The sequence below is a fragment of the Protobothrops mucrosquamatus genome, unplaced genomic scaffold (assembly GCF_001527695.2).
Source record: "Protobothrops mucrosquamatus isolate PMUCROS unplaced genomic scaffold, P.Mucros_1.0 scaffold45, whole genome shotgun sequence".
NCBI lineage: Eukaryota > Metazoa > Chordata > Lepidosauria > Squamata > Viperidae > Protobothrops > Protobothrops mucrosquamatus.
The window spans coordinates 1039581-1060337 of NW_015386427.1; the positions used below are offsets into that span (position 1 = coordinate 1039581).

Below are 20757 nucleotides of genomic sequence, written 5' to 3' on the forward strand. Positions count from 1 at the left end.
TGAAAAAGATGTTGAGACTCTAGAAAGAGAACAGAGAAGAGCAGCAAAGATGATTATGGGACTGGAGGCTAAAACATATAAGGAATGGTTGCTGGAATTGGGTATGTCTAATTTAATAAAGAGAAGGAGGGAGGGGTGATATGATAGCAGTGTTCCAACATCTCAGGGGCTGCCAGAAACAAGAGGGAGTCAAGCTATTCTCCAAAGCACTTGAAGGCAAGACAAGGAGCAATGGATGGAAACTAACAAAAGAGAAGCAACTTAGAACTAAGGAGAAATTTCCGTACAGTTAGAACAATTAATCAATGGAACAACCTGCCTCCAGAAGCTGTGAATGCTCCAACACTGGAAGTTTTTAAGAAGAGACTGGACAGCCATTTGTCTGAATAGGGTTTCCTGCCTTAGCAGGGGATTAGACTAGATGACCTCCATTATTATTATTATTATTATTATTATTATTATTATTATTATTATTACTACTACTACTACTACTACTACTACTACTACTACTACTACTACTACTACTACTACTACTACTACTACTACTACTACTACTACTACTACTACCACTATGCCTGGAAATAAAGCCTAGGGAAGTTGGTTGAAATCTTTAGCTCCATTTGAATTTTGATAAAACATGTATGTAGAGTTTTACTGTTGTTTAACAGACTTATAGTGAATTAAATTTATAAGTAAATAAAATATTAAATAGAAAATTTAATATTTTCAAATTGTATTTTCTCATAAAGATGACCAGTAGGAAGGGGGCAAACCAAAGAACAGGTTACACCTCAATCAAGACACACAGTCTATGTAGCGATGTGCTCCTCAACCGCTGATGGCTGCTGTTATTACTCAGATTGTACAAGTAGTCCTCTACTTACAACAGTTCATTTAGTGACTGTTCAAAGTTACAATGGCACTGAAAGAAATGCCTTATGATCGTTTTTCACAGTTATGACCTTTGCAGCATCCCCATGATCATGTAATCAGAATGCAGGTGCTTGGCAACTGGTTCATACATATGATCATCTTTTGCAAATTCTTTGAGGTTTTAAAACAAATGCCTATGTATGTATATATGTGCATGCATACAGACACACACACAATTTGTATATCTATATTTGGTAATGTTTTGTAAAACTAAAGTATGGGTTTTTAGCCTGGAATCATCTAGCAATATTATATCATCAAATTGTTTAAAATTACCAAAAGCTTTTGTATTCATTACCTGTTGTTGTTGAAATCTGAAGTTTTTATGTCACTACTTGTAATAAATACAGTATGTAAGAAATTGTAAATTTTCATCTACCCAGTTTATATGAGAAAAATTGCTGCAACTTTGAATTCAAATCATGGTTTGTTTTTCTCATTCTTTTGTGGAATAATTTTAAAAAGTAAATAGACATTATTTTAATGACTAAAAATGGTATTCATTTTAAAAGACATGGTATTATTGATATATCAAATTGTCATTAGCTGCATTCAAATATAATACTAAACAGTGGTTTAGCATTAAGAGAATAATGGATGCAAAGAAGAGGTCAATTGTTTCTGCTTCAGATTACTTAATTATAGTAGAGTGTTATTTTCCAATTCTGAGCTATAGATTATTTTAATTATGATTTTTAAACTATATTTAAAACCACAGATTGCTTATATGCTTGGGTTATTTAAGTAGCCCATAATGAAGATTTATTATAGTTATCTATGATAGGCTGAATAATACTGCCTTTGAGTGGGAAGCAAAATCCCATTTCATTTTCTATATCTTATGGGAGAAAGCAGACCCTCCCCCATGAATTCTTATTTTCCTTTCCCATCATATCTTACCACAAATAAGGGAGAAGTTGAACCAACATATCCGCTATATTTACTTTTTGAAACCCAACAGGATATAAAATTCAGTGTTACATAGCTGAAGATTCTAAACATACTAGTAGCATGAACTAATATAAATCACAAATAAAAGATGTCTAGGATACTAAGCAAAAAATGTACATTTTTGTTTTATAATACCAAGCTTTGGGAAGAAAGGACCAACTTCTGGAAGCAAATAACTTCATTAATAGTGTTGATTGAACTGAACATTATTAAATAAAATTTATTTTGTATACATCATAAATTTTCAGTTAATGTTAGAACAATAATTTATTAATATAGGTCCTCAACTTACAACCTGTCTTTTAGTGACCCTTTAAATTACAATGGCACTGAAAAAAAGACTTACAACCGGTCTTTATACTTATAACTAGTGCAGCATTCCCATGGTCATATGGTCAAAATTTGGGTACCTGAAAACTCGTGTATTTACAATGATTGCAGCATCCTGGAGTCCTGTGATCGCAACCTACGACCATCCCAGTCAGTTTCCTATAAAGTCACTGGGAGAAACTGGATTTGCTTAATGACTGCATGATTACACAATAACTGCAGCGATTGACTTAACAACCATGGAAAAAAGGTCATAAAAATCTGGTGCAATTCACTTAGCAATCACCTTGCTTAGCAATGGAAATTCAGATCTCAATTATGGCCATAAATCAAGGGCTACCTATTGTTAAAATGCCAGTTTCAGCAGATAATTCCCTGATGTTGCTTTTACTTTTAATTCTTTTCTAGAAATACAAAGAAAAGGAAAAGCATAGACAAAAACATAAGAAGCAAACAGATTCTTCACCATCCTTGGTTCCTTCCCTTACTGTAACTACAGAGAAAGTAAGTGAATTTTTCTTGCAATTTTTATTGAAATGATGTCTACATTTTTTTATATTTATGAAATTAGGATTTCAGTAGTTGCCAAACTTTATTATATATCTCTTTTGATAATAAATAGTGCTTTGGATTAAATAGACATTTGCGATAAAATAAAATTGATTTTAAAAATATTAATTGTTTACAAAAATAAAATATTTATTTCAGTTGGATCTTTCCACGGAAGAACTATTGATAGAACAACTGAAATTAAAATAGAAATGATAAATACTACAGCAGAAGCACCCTTGAACTAAAAGTGTTTAGACTAAAGTTTTCCAGTAAATTAATTCTGTTAAGAGTGTTACATGTGATATCTAAATCTTCATTTAAACTTATAATATGTCCTTGCAATAAGAAAAAAAAATCAGACCTTTTCCTCACTTTACTAAACAAATAATTATGTTGTATCTATAAACTAGTTTTGTTTCCAAATGTAGAACACTGAAAATTAAATACCTGCTAATATTTAAGTACAACTTCTGTGAGAGAGTAAGTAATAATCTTAGTATTTAAGGCTAGCCTTGTATAATAAAATTTAAAATTTATTTTTATTTATTAAATTTTATTTATTAAATTTAAATAAAATATTTAAATAAATATTTAAATATTTTAAAATTTGTTTATAATAACTTTTACAGTTTAATTGATTGGAATGTATGTGGAAGAAAACCAAGGGATTATATTAAATCAGTAGTATTATATTTTTGTAGTACATGTTTTTTAGTTTTGTGGAAGACATACCTTTCTATTTCAGTGATGTGTTTCAAACTTTTAAAGCATGATTCAGGTTTTTACACAAAATAACTGCATATTTGGCATAGTTAATCAACAAAGCAGCCATTTGCTAGCAAATGTAAGATTACCCCTTGCAATTGTCTTAGTTCCTCTCTCTGCTCCCAAGCAGTTTATCTTTTTCCAGGGGTGATGGGTTCACTTCCAAAGAAAAGACTGAGATGTAGAAACTCACTATGTTTATTTCATAAGAATTCCTATTGATATTCTTTAAGGGAGGATAAATGATACAAGTAGTCCTAGACTTATGACCAGAATTGAGCCCAACATTTTCATTACTAAGCAAGGCGGTTGTTAAGTGAGTTGTACCCCATTTTTACAAACTATTTTGACATAGCTGTTAAGCTAATCACTGCCATTGTTAAGTGAATCATAGAGTAAATTCCAGATTTGAACTTGGGAAATATAACTGTTATAAATACATGTAAGCTGCCAAGCACTCAAATGTGACCAGGGGATGCTGCAATGTCATAATGTGAAAACTGGTCATAAGCCATTTTGTTTTGCTACATTGTAACTTTGAATGGATACTGAAAAAATAGTTGTAAGTCGACTATCTATATTCTTAGTTGAAGGAATTGTTAGGTATATTAGAGTCCACAATTACCAAACTGGAAATATCAGACTTTGTTAGGATTGAAGATAGTTTGTAGAACTGTCAGTAATAATAATTTCAATTAATAATTAATATTGATTATTAATAGTGTGATTTATATGATTAATAATAATAAAATATTAATATTATTGATAGTAAGAGGCACATTGAGTACAATCCCAAAACAACTGGAGCATCAGTTGAAAACCACTTGATTTGACAATATCACCATTGATCAATTGCAAAAGGCAGCTTTATTTGAACAGCTTATATCCTATGATGATATCTATAACACTTTCCAACATTCACATCTATTTATTCCACATCCTTGGAAAGGATTCAATAGATAAAGAAAAAGGCCAAATCCAGTCTGAATATTGTATGACAAACAACAACAACAACACCACGACTACCATCACCACCACCACCACCACCACCACCACCACCACCACCACCACCACCACCACCACCACCACTACTACTACTACTACTACTACTACTACTACTACTAGCACTTAGGTCCTTGGTTAGGACTTAATTGTTAAGTTTTTACCAGTCCCAGACTGTGAATTGAATTGAATTGAATATTAAATCTTAAATAATAATATATTATTAATATTAATATTCAGATCCAAGCAGACAGACATCTGGCCCACAACATGCCTGACATCACTATTGTGGAAAAGGAAAAAATCTGATTCATTGATATTGCAATACTAGGTGATGCATGAATTGAAGAGAAGCGGCAAGAAAAAAATAACGAAATATTGTGATTTGCAAATTGAAGTTGAGCGATTGTGGAGGAAGAAATCAATGGTTGTACCAATTGTAATAGGGGTCCTTGGAGCAATACCTAAAGGTCTGCCTAGATACCGGTACATAGAAATATTAAACCTATTAGGCCTGAATATTCTGACTTTCAAAAAAAAACAAAAACCACCTTGCTTAGAACTGGTGAAAATATTAGTGAAAGTCAGTGTTCTGAGCCTTCCAGAACAATAACGTTCAGTGCAGTTTTGCTAAATTTGAGGTCTATTCCTCCAGTGTGTTGAGGGATTCCCCTATGGAGAGGAAATCCCTTTGTATGCTGAGAACAGACCTCAAATCCAACTACCTTGTACCTCTTTGTTTTCACAATCATTCTCCCCAGTGGGGCAGGGAGAGGTAGGAGGGCCAGGCCCTCTCTCCAGCATTCAGTTTGACAACCTTCATGGATGCATATTGACTGCAACTGGGAGAACTGGGATTGTGGTCACTGAACAAATTGGGACATTGCTGCTGACATGAATGGTAGCTAGAAAAGGTTTTCTAGGAACTGGGGGCAGAGGCAGTATTAACCATTACTTTTTGTTCCTTATGCTACCTACTTTAATTTTCTATTCCAACCTTCAAGTGATGTCTTCAAAGAAATAATTAAACACATTAATTGAACTACCATTTAAGACATCTAGTCTTTTCTTCCATTATAAAATGTATGTTATAGAAGAAAATGTTTTGAATAAAAAAACAAAACCATCCCTCCCCATAGAAAAAGAATGTTAAAATTTGTTTTGATTCTTCAAGGGGAAGAAAGAGGAGAAGAAAGAATTTCCTGAGACATTGTTAGAATCTTAAAATATCTCATAAAATATGAAGAAAAAAAGCTACAGTGAATCTGGCTTTAGATTATAATCTCTTCCCCCCATAGATACCTCGAATGCTATAACTTCCACTTTTATCTTATATGAATTTTTGTTATAATTGATTAGGTTTTTAAAATTTTTGAAATTCTAATAAATAGAATTGTTGCAATTTACTTCACAAAACAGATTAAATAATACCAGATGATATTAAATTTAAATTTATATGGCATCCATCTCACTGATATAGTGACTCTGGTTGGCTTACAAATTGGTTAAAAGGTAAATATAAAAACAGTTAATAATAACAGTTATTAATAAGACTTAAATAAGAACTAAAACCAAGGGAATGGATGGCATGGGTGTAGGATTTTCTTTCTTATCCCATCTGGAACCTCTAGCAAAGAGCATTTCTTCCCCAGCATGACCACAAGCCAGACAGCAAAACCAGTTTTTAAGGCCTTTCTGGAAGGCCATTTTGATGAAGACTATTTTTGTCTTTGAATGGCATTTTAATGGCAAATTCTAAAAAGTTATAAGCATTAGTAGTGCTTTTTTTGTAAAGAAAATGGTGCCGGAACTCTGCCCCCACGGCCAGGCCATTCCTTGATTGGCAAACTTTCACTCCCCTCCCAAGCCGGACTGCCATGTTAAGGTGGATGGGCCACCTCCGACATTTCGGAGCCAAGGGGGAGTGACGGTGAATGGCTTCGCTGCCACTGTGTGCCGCTGGAGGGGCTTTCTTTAAGCTTCACTCCGCAGATCACCTGCCCGGGCACAGCCACCTCCTCCTTGTCTTCTGCCAACTCTCCCATGGCTTGCACCGTGACTGGGCGGCACAAGCCTCCCCTGCTGCCTCCCTCCGTCAGTCCTTTGTCTCCTGTCTCATGGAGAACGGAGAACACAGCAACTCTGCGCAGGGATGCAGAGCAGAGAACAGCACTTGCTATTCTGCATTGCCCCACATGTCCCTTCTCCCTTCTGGAAATGGCAGCCCCGTTTCCTGCCACTTCTCCTCCCGGTGCAGCTCCTCCCTCTTCCTGAAAGCATTTTTTTGCTAACCTGCTTTCCAGCTCTGGCATGTTTCTCTTCTGCTGCAGGGAAACGGAGTTTATGGGATTAAAAAAAGTTCAGTCAGACCTCCCAACTCTTTGTGAGATCGTTTTTTTTCCCCACAAGAAATTGGAAGGTCTGACTGAACTTTTTTTAGTTCTACAAATTCCATTGAAAAAAGGTGCTGGAACGCCGTTCCGTGCGTTCTGTGACAAAAAAAAAGCCCTGAGAATTAGGACAAAAACAATTCCATTTGAAGTTGCTAAAGGGGAAGCAATTGCAGAGGAACATCTCCAGCTGGTTTACACATATGTGAGATATGTTTCAGAGAGCTTTTCCAATTCTTGCTTATACTTGTAAAGTTTTATCTCCTTAATATTAATATAATTTGGTCTGTTTCTTAAAGCATTGCAATCCTGAAAAGTAATGTTCAATATCTTTTTTTTAAAAAAAGTCATCTTGATTGTTGCTAAAAGGGAAAAGAGTAAAATTAATTTTTGATGCTAATTTTTTAAATGTCAGATGGTAATACAGTTTCATGGATGTGTTGTGAGATGATATTGTGTGTATACAATCATGATATTTTATAATGGTGTATTTTCTGAATTAAGCTAAAGAGTCATTTTAAAATTAAATGGCTCTTTCAGGGTAGATTTTTGTGGTCTATCTTATATATACTTTTATTTATAAAGCTAAAGTGATGAATTCTATTTGCCACTGGGCTGCATATATTAAAATAATGTATTTTTCTTTCCTTTCTCTTTAGTCAGATTATCAAATTAATAATAGAGTTTAAGGTACAGCAGTTAAAAATACATGTTAGTGACTTAAAGAAAAGCAGGAAATTAAGCTTTTCAGGTTATACCATTGGTAGTTACATTGGAGAAGTTTTCAGAACCTTTCAATAAATAAAGAGTTAAAGGATGTAATTAAATAGGAGCTGATTTTATAAATACTGTGGAGAGACCAGTTAAGTATAATTTAAGGCCAGGTTAATATGTACACTGCCACTGATTGCTGCAAAGTCTTATGTCAGTTCCTTGTGGTCTAACTGTCTCTCTCAACTTCCCTTTTCCCAATTCAATACTATTAAGACTTACACAAGTACTACCAACAGCTCTATGACAGGGTCATTGAAGAGGCTGGAAGATACTACAGCTCGTTTTACAAATGCAAATTTCCAGGAAGTCTCTGCACATGCTTCAAGTGGCAAAGATGTTTCAGAGGCCAGAGGTTCAGAGAGCAAAGGGAAGAAGTCAGCAGGTCATAATTCAGGTCAAAGGGGAAGAAAGCCTGGTGCTGCTAGGACTCCTGGAACTGCAGTATCAGCAGCTTGTACTTTTCAACAAGGTATTATTGAAGGGTACTGTATTGCTTTCTTCAGTGCCAAGGGAATTAAACTAAAAATAAATTTAGGTGAAATATATTTTTCATATTTAGTATATGAAGAATATAAATAGCTTCAGAATTTCTCTGGAGAAGCTAGCAGCAGCAAAATTTCAGCACATCCTCAGTATCTTACATGGCATTATCTAGAAGTAATTGTCCTAACAAATGTGAAAACCTATACTTGATTAATATAAGAACTATATTTTATGCTAAAAACATTTTGAGAAGCAATATATCAAAAAAAGTACTGCATGTTTTTATCAAGAATTAGTTTAATACACAATAGTACTGAGAATAATATTTTCCAGTATAAATTTTATTCTTTGATTTTCTTGGAATGATTTTATAGTTGAAAAAGCTATTTCTGTTATTGGAATATTTCCTATTATCTTTACTGTAATATATTACATATAATAAATTGTTATAATTCTATCTGAAATTTGGAATATTCTTTCCTTTTGATTTAAATATATGTTTGTAATCAATAAAAGCATTTTTTAATCAGGCTTACTCTTAATTGCCCAATCTAAATATATTGGGAAAGTGTGGTGAGAGTTTAGTAAGGATAAGGGGGAGAACATGTTTTTTTTAGAGGGGGGGAAATTACCTGTATATTTGGCTCCTGATCTTTGTACTGCCTACAAAGGATATATCAGGGACATATGATAAGAACAAGCTACTGCTTTTTTTTCTTTTTTTGCTTTCCCAGGATTATCTTGTTCTTTTTCTTACATATTTTTCTGCCCAAAGAACCAGCAATTAAAGAGATGTAATTTTTATTTTCATTTCATTTGTCTAATTCACATAAATGGCATTCTCAGAAAACAAGTGACTCTGGCTGGCTTACTGTAAATTAATTTGAAGGGATTTTTTGTTGGTTGCTAGCTTAAAAAAATAATATATTAGCAGTAATATTAAGTAGAGCATTAGTGACTAGTTAGAAAACCTGTTAAGAAAGTTCTCTAAATTGTAATTAAAAAAAACCCTGTTTCTGTAAACCATGAATATATGTAATTAGTCAGGTTTGGTTAATTCTGGGAAACAGACAAAGCTACATTCATGTCTAGGATTTCCTGAATAACTCAAAATGTATAATGCTAGTAAAAATCACTTTTAATTCTATACTTAAATGTTTGCTAATAGAGTAAACATCTGTTTTCAACAATCAACACCTCTCCCCATCTCTTTTCTCCAGGAAGTTTTTTGGGAACTCCAAACAGTACAAAGTCATCCTCTGGAAGTTCTGTTCAATCTCCCCAAGACTTTTTGAGCTTTACAGACTCAGATCTACGTAATGACAGCTATACTCATTCTCAGCAGACTTTGTCAACCAAAGATGTATATAAAGGAGAGATTGGAAGTCAGGAAGGTGGTGTGAATTGTTTTACTTCCTTAATTAATCTTCCTTCAACCTCAACTGTTGCCTCCCAGCCTACTATTTTTGACAGTTCACCTGGAGAGTTAGGTAGTTCAAACCTTATACCAACAGGATACAAACGTGCTCAGTCATCTGGGATAGAAGACGAAACCATAAAGGAAAAGAAACGAAAAGGAAATAAGCTATGTAAGCATGGGCCTGGTCGGCCCAAAGGAAATAAAAGTCAGGAGAATATTTCTCACCTGTCAGTTTGTTCAGCCTCCCCAACATCATCAGTAGCATCTGCTGCAGGAAGCATAACAAGCTCCAATCTGCAGAAGTCCCCAACCTTGCTCAGAAATGGAAGTATACAAAGTCTCAGCGTGGGTTCCTCTCCTATTGGTTCAGGTAGGCATTTAGTATTATTTTAGAAGATACATGTTTAAATTTAGTTTTACTTCACAGTAATAATGTATTTGGTGTTTGATTCCATTCTGTTTTAAGCTACATTTTGTGGAAAATAGTTTCCTTTTTATAAATGTTTAAAAGCTAAATAAGAATTGTTTTTCAAGTTTTTATCTTTATTGCTATTTACCATGTGATACATACACTTGACATCCATTATCCTAATTTATTAGAGGTGAGCACTGCTTCAGTTCCAATAGGACAGTAGTGCTTTGGATTACATGTGGGAACCTGCAATGCATCTGCAACAATCCTATAGTCTGTTTCTAGAATTGAGATCCTAGGAAGACAAGCTGTTTCAAGGAGTTTGTAGCATGTGCTGGTGAATGCTCCCGCATGCTCCAGAATAACTTTTTCTTTTGAGATACAGATAGAGAGTAGGATATGCAGCACTTCATATGTAGTGAGGCAAGAGGAGGAGACACTTGATACTTTCACAAGTAAGTATTGACTAATTTACTTTTGTCAAATTGAAGTAATCATATTGATTGTGAAAGATTATTAATAGCACAATCATGGAAACAGTCTGGAATATTGCATTATTAAACTACTAATATTCTTGTATGTCTAGCACTATTTGTGATAATTTGATAATTGGAACATTTGGTGATGAGGGAGCAATTTGTTTCGGAAACAGAATTTTTTGTACCACCTCTATAACTTGGTTGAGATGGTGCAGTGGCTCAGCAATTAAGATGCTAGGCTTGTTCACTGGAAAGCCAGCAGCCCAGGTTCGAGATCTGAATGCTACACGACAGGTGAATTTCCGTTCTTGCCCCAGTTGAACCTAGCAGTTCAAAAGCGTGCAGATGCGAATAGATAAATAGGTATCCTTTCAGTGAGAAGGTAACAGTGCTGGCCACATGACCATGGAAATGTCTTCAGACAGCACTGGCTCAATGGCTTTGAAATGGAGATGAGCCACCACCCCCTATATTGGCAAGGACTAGCAGAGTAAAATCCGCAGAGACTCTCTATAACTTGGTTTATTTTATACAAAAGCTATTCAACAATGACTAAAAAAAGGGAAAACCTTTAAGAGGCTATTTACTTTTTACAGTAAAGAAAAACAATAGCTGAATTAATAAAAAAAATCCCAAATTTGGTTTCTTATAAACCATTCAAAGTTATTACAAGACCCCTCTCCCCAAGAAATTACTTAGTATTTGATCACAAAATCCTGTGATTGCAATTGTATGGATATATCAGGATGTTATTGCTAATCTAGTATATTAATTGGGTGAGGGGGACAGAAAAGTAGCTGTTTATGCAAAATCATCCAGAATATATGAGATTATAAACATGAAGGATCTTTGGTGCTTTTTTAGTTTGCTTATTTTCTTGCAGATGTTTCATTACCCAAAGTAGGTAACATCATTGCTAGTCTAGCACTGATGATGATACTAGTTTGGGTAATGAAACGTCTGCAAGAAAACAAGCAAGCTCAGAGAGCACCAATAACCCCTCATGTCAACCCTGAGCTACAAATATTCTTCTTTATTAATACAGTATAAACAGTTTTCTGTTCCTTCAATTTTTAGAATTCTACAGGAGAAGGATATGCTATTGAATGGCTGCATGTAAGATATTTAGAATTCTGAATGGTTTTTGGATGTAATATGTGAAAAACATTTAAGCATGTCATTTATTTTATATTCTTTTTAAAATATTTCATATTTTCAAAATATTTTTGAAATAATTATTTGACATACTTTCTCAAAAGCAGATTCTGCATCAGTTTTAGATGTGATTTTTAGAGAAAAAACTTTATAAGCAGCATTTTTAAAGGAAAAAATGAGTAATTGCAATAAGCGATAGCTAATTGAATTCATTTCTGATGCTAGTAAAATGTGTGGGTATAATGTAATTGGAAAAACAAGAGTCCTTGTTTTGAAGCACACCATTTCCTTTTCTCTAGAAGAGGGCAGTCAACAGACGTTTTAAAGTCACTATCCTTCCTGAATGTGCTGTTCCTTCCTTAAAATTGCAAATGTTTCTTTGGTGCATGTAACGGCTTCTTCTTTTTTTAAAGAATGATTTAAATATCCTGTGCCTTTATGTTTGTTTCAAACTATTATTTTTCTAGTTATTCTAGCTATTACTCAAATATTTAAAATATTTCTGCTCATGGTTAATTTCAGGAAATCACCCTTTCTTGTTATTCCTTAACAATTTTTGAGCACAGAATGTATATTCAACGTAAGTTTTTTCAGAAAAATACTTGGGATATTTATGTATGTTACACTACAATTTTTCTTTATTTCTTGAGTCAGAATGTTCATATACCTGCACATTAGATGCCTACAGTAAAGGAATTCACATTCATTATCTGAAATAATTTCTTCACGAACTTAAAAAAATTGTTAACAGCAATATTTATAATTAAAATGTCTTAAAAATAATGGATAAATGTCATAATAATGTGCCCAATATAATTTATAATTTATAATTTTCAGGGATTAAGTATTATTTTTCTTTCAGAGAACTTACCTACAAACATGTGTGAATGAATATAGCATATACCTGTGGTGGCACGTGCCACAGGTGGCACACACAGCCCTCTCTGTGGGCTCACGCGCTGTCGCCCCAGTCCAAGACCTTAAATCCCATCCATGAGCAACCTACATCAAAATCTCCTCAGGCAAGGGGCTTTTTAAGCTGGGTTTTATAAAACCTTTTCGCTTTAGGCCTCCGCCGCTATGTGCAAAAAAAAAGTTCAATCAATCAATTTCAACTTCTCGCGGGAAAAAAAGATCTCACAAAGTTGGAATTGATTGATTGAACTTTATTTTTAGTCCCACACAGTGGCAGAGGAAGTGACGTGCCAGAGTTGGAAAGAAGGTGCCATGGGGGGAGCGGCGGGAGCAGGGTGCTCCATGTGAGGGATGGAGCAGGGCCTGTGCATGGGGTAGAGAAGCAACACAGAGGCGCTAGCATGGTAGACCAGTTGCTTCCCTTTCCCTGCCAGACACCTGCCAAAGCCGCGTAGGGTAAGGTTGCCGGGCTCGCCCGCCCCCACCCAAATGCCCTCGCCTCCCCCAAGCATATTTTACTAACCTACCTTTCAGCTGCATTCCATTTTTCCGTTCACTTAGACTTCGCCGCGTGTTTGTGGGACTATCGGTAAAAAAAAGTTTCATCAGACTCTCTAACTTCTCGCGACAAGTGAGGGGGGAACTTGCCCCACTTATTCCACGGCCACTTTTGGCCGAGTCGGACTGCAGCAGCATTGGGCGCAATATGAGCTGCGCCACGCTGAAACCGGCCGTTTGCCGTCCCCTGCGCAATGCCGCTGCCATGAGGCTGCGGAACAAGCCGGGCGGCGGTAAGAAACCGTTATACCGGTTCCTTACCTCTGCCCAGCTTGTTCCATGGCCTCATGGCAACGGCATTGAGTGTGATGCGCGAGGCAGCAAATGGCCCCGGCCGGCAGCAAACAGCCATGTTGCGCCGAAACCGGCCATTTGCCACCTTGCGCATTGTGCCTAATGCCGCTGCCATAAGGCCGCAGAACAAGCCGGGTATACCGGAACACCCCTTCCCTACTCCGCCTGCTGCTGGAGGGCTGGCCTGGTATTCGCAGCGGGCTGTGGAGCCTCAGAGTACGCTGGTCAAGGGGCCGGCAGGCTGTGGCTACTGATGGACACAGTTGGCCCCCATGCTCTCGTATGCAAGTCACCCCAGTCCGTGCCTTGCCTTGCCTTGCCCTGCGGCAGTGGCACCCCTGCCCTGCCCCCTGCCTGGTTTTGCCTCACCCAGCAGGACGAGCCTCCTGCCCACCATCCCACCTGCCAGAGACCCCCTGGATCTCCCCCAACCCTGCCCAGTCCCTACAGGCGTCCCTCTCCACGAGCAACATCAAGGTGGCCATGCCCACCCCAGCCACACCCACCCACTGCCATGACCACTGCAGCCACGCCCACTCAGTGGTCACGCCCACCCAACGATAAATAAATGGGGTTTTGGTTGCAGTTTGGGCACTCGGTCTGCCATCAGTGGCATATATCAAGTTTATGACTTAATAGTTTAATATGGGGTGGTTACCAAATGACATAGGCTATAGGGAACATATGATGTATCACCAAAGGAATTAAGTTTGTTTGGCATCTTTTCTTCAGTGGGAGGACATATGCTGGACTGCTTTATAAATGGTACGTTAAATTTTTTGCATGCTCAATGTGTTGATTTTACTGTGGTTGCAATTTACCAACTTTTGTAAGACTACAGGAAAGTGGTCATGTATTGTAGATTTTCTCATGTACATTTTCATGTACTATATTGCCCATCTCTGTCCTAACAAAGAAGCATTTTTTGCAATCCTATAGTTTTTTGTATCTAATTCTATATTAATTTTTTTCTTCATTGCCATAGAACTGCATGCAACAAGGCCATTTATATTAGTATTTTTTTAACTTTTCCATCCTATCTACCAACTTCTATTTCAATGACATTCAGAGTCTCTCTGAGTCTTTATTTCTGTTGTTCATATGTACACATATATATTTTTAATCTTCCTGCAGATGTTTTGTTTCTGTTCTTTTCGTGAACTCATCTTCTTGTCTTCACATCTCTTATTTGCTGCCACTTTTCCTAATAGTGCATTATATTCTTCTCTATCAGGGTGTCCCAATGGGAAGACAGCAGCAGATACCTGGAACATTTGGGGGCGGGGTTTATTACTATTTGAACACTACAAAGGACAATTCTTTTGTATTTTTGCTGTACAAGAAATACATGCTTTTAAGATTTGGTATAGTTCTTTTTAAAATTGTAAAAATCATGATAGTACTAGTATTTTGTGTATATTTGAAACTATGATTGTTTATTTTGCTATTTCATGGTACCATTGTTATCACAGAAGAAATATTCCAAATTTTTGTAGTTGATGTAGGTAAGTGACATAGGATTCTTAATGACATATTGCATTTTGAAAGCAGAATTAGTCAGTTCCAAGCACTATAATGTCCGTAAGTTTGTTATTCAAAATATCCAGTTAATTCACTGATTGTTTCTGCTTTTGATTCCTCAGTTTCCTCAGTTTCTCAGATCAATTTTGATTTCAGTATTTATATAAGAAGAGCTGTATCTTGGCTCCTTCTGAATTATTCAATACAATGCCACTTAATTGAATCTTTCTTAATAGTTATATGACATTATTGGGTGAAATGAATAAAAAAAATTGAGTGTGGTTTAGCCTTTTCTCTTATCTAAATTTAAAAAGGAGTTCTTGAATTGATGCCCAGAATAGGAAACTGATTAACTAAATTTCAGTATAATCCATTGAAAAGGAATCGCCGATAACAGGGCAATTAACTTAACCAGTGGTTAATTTTTGTTAAGGTCATATTCCTATAGACTGCAGTTGCTACTACATCCAACATTGCCTCAAAACCCCATTTATGGCTAGGGCTACATTTTCAATTTTACTATTGAAAATGTTTACTATTCTGTGAGGTTGATGCTTTATTTTTTAGCAAATATAGACATTTTCAGAAACTGCAGCTCATGTAAGTGAAAGCATGAAAATTGACTGGGAATATTTATTTAATATCCTGCTTCTCAAGGTTTCTGATGTAGTACTTTTTTAAAAAAAAAACAACTTTTTGAGTTGGTTTGACTGAGAGTGACTGGTTCAAAATCATACAGTGAGCTTCTGTGTGGGGGTCTGTGGTTCTATTCTATCCCTTTAAACATGGGTGTCAAACTTGCTGCGTCACGTGACATGTTGCGACGTACTGTGATTTTTTTCGCATTGCCGGAGCTGGGGTGGGCGCAGCCTCCGATGATGCAACCAGCCCGTGGGCCGACAGTTTGACACCCCTGTCTTTAACCATTGTACCACTCAACTCTAATATTAATATCAATATAAAAATGACTTCATTTGTTTTATTCAAGTACTGGTTTTTATTTTTAATATCTATTTCTTTGGGATACAATTTAGGAAGCTTTTTTATCATTACCTTTCTGTATAGTAAGGAACTATCCGCTGTCTAATTCAAATCCACTGTTTCTCAGATACTTTCTCAAATGCTTGCCACCAAATAGCCTTTTTGCCATTGGCATTTAAAGTACATGGACAAAACATGATACTTTCAGGAAAGGAATAATGAAAGTTTAACCGATTCATAGTTATTCATAATCAAGCAGTTAATCTTTACATCTTTATTGTGCTAGAATTTATTTTATAGTTTTGTTCTTATTATCAGGAACATTTATGGACCGGACAGTTCAAAACATATATATAAACTTGAAATGTTACATTTTTGTTAAATGCTTCCTAAGAAAACAAAATTTTCTGAAAATCAATCATCTTTGGACATCTTGAAATGATTTACCACAGACAGCATTTGTGGTAACTCATTTGCAAGATAGCAATCAGCAATTAGCGCCTGAAAGCAGGGCAAGAAGCAACTGATGGAAACTAATCAAGGAGAGAAGCAACCTAGAACTAAGGAGAAACTTCCTGACAATTACAGTGGAACAACCTGCCCCCAGAAGCAATGAATGCTCCAACACTGGAAGTTTTTAAAAAGAGACTGGATAGCCAATTGTCTGAAATGGTATAGGGTTTCCTGCCTGAGCAGGGGGTTGAACTAGATGACCTCCAAGGTCCCTTCCAACTTTATTATTATTATTATTATTAGTTATTAAAAATCTATTTGAAGAAGAAACAAAAAAGTGTTTCATATAGAAAAAAAATAAATTTAAATTCAAATGATTTAGGATACTGTGGAATATCTGCTGTGGATAATTATTGATAAGAGCATTTGAAACAATATAAATAAGAGCAAAAAGTTTTGCAGAAGAAATATTTATGTAAACAAGAAAAATACAGTGAGGGAAAAAAATATTTCATCCCCTCCTGATTCTGTACGTTTGCCCACTGACAAAGAAATGATCAGTGTATAATTTTAATGGTAGGTTTATTTTAACAGTGAGAGACAGAATACAATAAAAAATCCAGAAAAATGCATTTCAAAAAAGTTATAAATTGATTTGCATTTTAATAAGTGAAATAGGTATTTGACCCCTTCGCAAAACATGACTTGGTATTTGGTGGTGGCAAAACCTTGTTCGCAATCACAGAGGTCAGATGTTTCTTGTAGTTAGCCACCAGATTTGCACACATTTCAGGAGGGATTTTGTCCCAGTCCTCTTTGCAAATCCTCTCCAAGTCATTAAGGTTTCTATGCTGACATTTGGCAACTTGAACCTTTAGCTCCCTCCACAGATTTTCTATGGGATTAAGGTCTGGAGACTGACTAGGCCACTCCAGGACCTTAATGTATTTCTTCTTGAGCCACTCCTTTGTTGCCTTGGCCGTATGTTTTGAGTCATTGCCATGCTGGAATACCAATCCACGACCCATTTTCAATGCCCTGGCTGAGAGAAGGAGGTTCTCACTCAAGATTTGACAGTACATGACCCCATCCATTGTCCCTTTGATGCGGTGAAGTTGTCCTGCCCCCTTAGCAGAAAAACATCTCCAAAGCATAATGTTTCCACCTCCATGTTTGACAGTGGGGATGGTGTTCTTGGGGTCATAGGCAGCATTCCTCCTCCTCCAAACACGGAGAATGGAGTTGATGCCAAAGAGCTCGATTTTGGTCTCATCTGACCACAACACTTTCACCCAGTTCTCCTCTGAATCATTCAGATGTTCATTGGCAAACTTCAGATGGGCCTGTACATGTGCTTTCTTGAGCAGGGGGACCTTGCAGGCTCTACAGGATTTCAGTCATTCATGGCGTAGTGTGTTACCAATTGTTTTCTTGTTCACTATGGTCCCAGCTGCCTTGAAATCATTGACAAGATCCTCCCGTGTAATTCTGGACTGATTCCTCACAGTTCCCATGATCATTGAAACTCCACGAAGTGAGTTCTTGCAGGAGTCCCAGACCGAGGGAGATGGACAGTTATTTTGTGTTTCTTCCATTTGTGAATAATTACACTAACTGTTGTCATCTTCTCACCAAGCTGCTTGGCAATAGTCTTGTAGCCCATTCCACCCTTGTGTAGGTCTACAATCTTGTCCCTGACATCCTTGGACTGTCTGAGCTGTTTGGTCTTGGCCATGGTGGAGAGTTTGGAATCTGATTGATTGATTACTTCTGTGGACAGGTGTCTTTTATATAGGTAACAAGCTGAGATTAGGAGCATTCCCTTTAATCTCAGCTCATTACCTGTATAAAAGACACCTGGGAGCCAGAAATCTTGCTGATTGATAAGGGATCAAATACTTATTTCTCTCATTAAAATGCAAATCAATTTATAATTTTTTTGAAATGCATTTTTCTGGATTTTTTGTCGTTATTCTGTCTCTCACTGTTAAAATAAACCTACCATTACAATTATAGACTGATCATTTCTTTGTCAATGGGCAAATGTATAAAATCAGCAGGGAATCAAATAATTTTTTCCCTCACTGTATATATATATATATATGAAGCAATAACATCATGTGTTTTTCACTTGAATATTTTATGTTTTCTAGTACCCCACAAAACATAGTCATGGACTGCATTTCAAAATTTAATTTCTGGCACTTCTTTTTCAGTATGGATATCAAATTTATTTTCACAGTTGCTTCTCCTCAGACTCTGCAGTTCCAATAGAAGACAACTCATGATTAAACTGTGGAGTCCTTAGTTATCTCTGAGCTTGCAGTTGTTTCATTACCCAATTAGATAGTGAGAGTTTCCTCCCTATTTATATAAAGTAGCTTACTCTGCCATTCTTGGAAGAAGTGTGGTTTTCTTCATGGTAGTACCTTGATTAGGTACCGTTTTCTACTTGATTGTTTGTCTAGTGTGAATCCATATATATGATCTTGTGGTTATACAAATGTTGTAAAATTGGCAAGAATTAATATTTGAACTACTTTCTTTAATATCAGTTTATTGTTAGGCAATGTTTTCATTAAGCATAGCGGCTTCATAAAAGCTGTAATCATTAAAATAGCTGTGAAAAGGAGAAACAATTTATAGTGATTGTTATTTATTTATTTAGAAAATTTATATGGCTGCCTAACTCACAGTAATTCTGGGTGGCCAGCAGAAATAAAACCCAAAACCCCCACCACTCTGGTGACAACAATCAAACTAACCACTTGATGGACTTTGTACCACAGTGGGGTCCCCAGACCATTGGCAAAACCATTTCTTCAGTGCTTTTTGAAAGAGTGTCAAGGTGAGGGTCAGTTTTATTTCTGCAGGGATGATGTTCCACAGGGACTGAGCCCATAGAGGTGGCCTTTTTTCTTACCAGGTAAAGCTCCTTAAGGCAAGGGAGCTGTATTATATACATGTCTCTCTTCTCTGGTGGATCTGTTAAATATAGTTAGGAAAAGACGGTTTTTCAAATAACATGGATCTAAAAGATAAATGGTTGTGTTCATACTCTCCAGGATCATGTCCACTTTCTCAAGAGCAACAGATTGTTGGCTGATGACATGTTGATATTGAAGCCCACATAGACAGCCTGCCATCTTTTAAGACAAATGGAAAAATATTTTTCAGTCTGTATATAGAGATGCAGAAAGCTTTTAATAACCCAGCTAAGTGTGGAATAGTGATTGGTGCCATAGCATAGATCCTAAAAAGCTAATCTATATTTGTAACTAGATTGTTAAGTAGCCATTGTGTAGATTAGGATGTTGGACCATATAGGGATGATTGACATTCAAACTCACCTCCATAGAAACTCACTGTGTGATGTTTGGACCAGTCACTCTCTCAGCCCAATTTACTTTAGAAGGACATTTTTGTGGGGGAAAACATACAGTAGTTGTTCCTAAAGAAAAGGAGGATATACTGTAAACCATTTAAGAAAAAAGAACGGATATGCATATTATTGAATGGGTAACCCACCAATTTGGATTTTAATATTATCACTTCATTCACAAATTAAGCCATGTGATTACAGTAAATGCACTAGGATATTCTTAAAATATCAATGTTAAGTAGGTCAATGTCTTACAATTATATGTATAACAACAGAATTACAAAAAGAGGTAGAATACATATAATTTCCAACCAGCCCATCATTATAGGTATAGCTATAGAAAATCATTGTCAAATATCAGCAAAAGGTGGTGTTTTTGTTAATTACATTTATATTCCAGATATGTATTTTTTAGCTGAAATGCAATTTTACTATGGAATTTTTATTTTATTAATTCGTTATCTTGTAGTATATGGTGATTAGTTATTAGAATATCTACATGTTTATTACATCACAAAAAATGTCCCTTAAGCATTTCTGATTGAAGATCTGTCTGTTTTCTTGATTATTTGAAATCAATCTATTGCACTGAATCATTTATTGAAGAAAATCTTGAAAAAGTCTTCATGGCTGGCTGGGCAAGTTTAATAGAAGTTCCTTTTCTACTCTAGATATAGGTTTCTGCATTCTATGCTGTTGGATTAGCAACCTATAGTAGTGTTTTTACTACTTATTGAACTGGACATTCTCTGATATCAGTTGTAGACATGGTTGCTTCAGTTATGTTTACATTTTGATCATGAATTAGAGATTTAGGTCTTTTTTATCATTAGCTATTCTTTAGTATAGAGCTTCTCAGATGAAATTTGAGTAAAACTGTTACATTACATTCTAGGAGAGCTCCCACTTTTCAGAAAGGGCACCCACATTGTCTGGATAAACTATTTGTTGGCTTATCTAAGAAGGGAGATAGCACAATCTGCCTGCAATCCAGCTTTTGAACACCT

General features: G+C 35.9%; 1 protein-coding gene across 1 annotated transcript in view; it reads left to right on the plus strand.

Annotated features, from left to right (window-relative positions):
* MLLT10 (MLLT10 histone lysine methyltransferase DOT1L cofactor) overlaps positions 1-20757 on the plus strand; it is a 126108-nt gene that overhangs the window by 70216 nt on the left and 35135 nt on the right. Inside the window, exons 7-9 of the mRNA XM_015811558.1 lie at positions 2623-2718; positions 7911-8166; positions 9401-9970. Of these exons, the coding sequence (XP_015667044.1) occupies positions 2623-2718; positions 7911-8166; positions 9401-9970 (922 nt within the window). The remainder of the gene's footprint in view (positions 1-2622; positions 2719-7910; positions 8167-9400; positions 9971-20757) is intronic.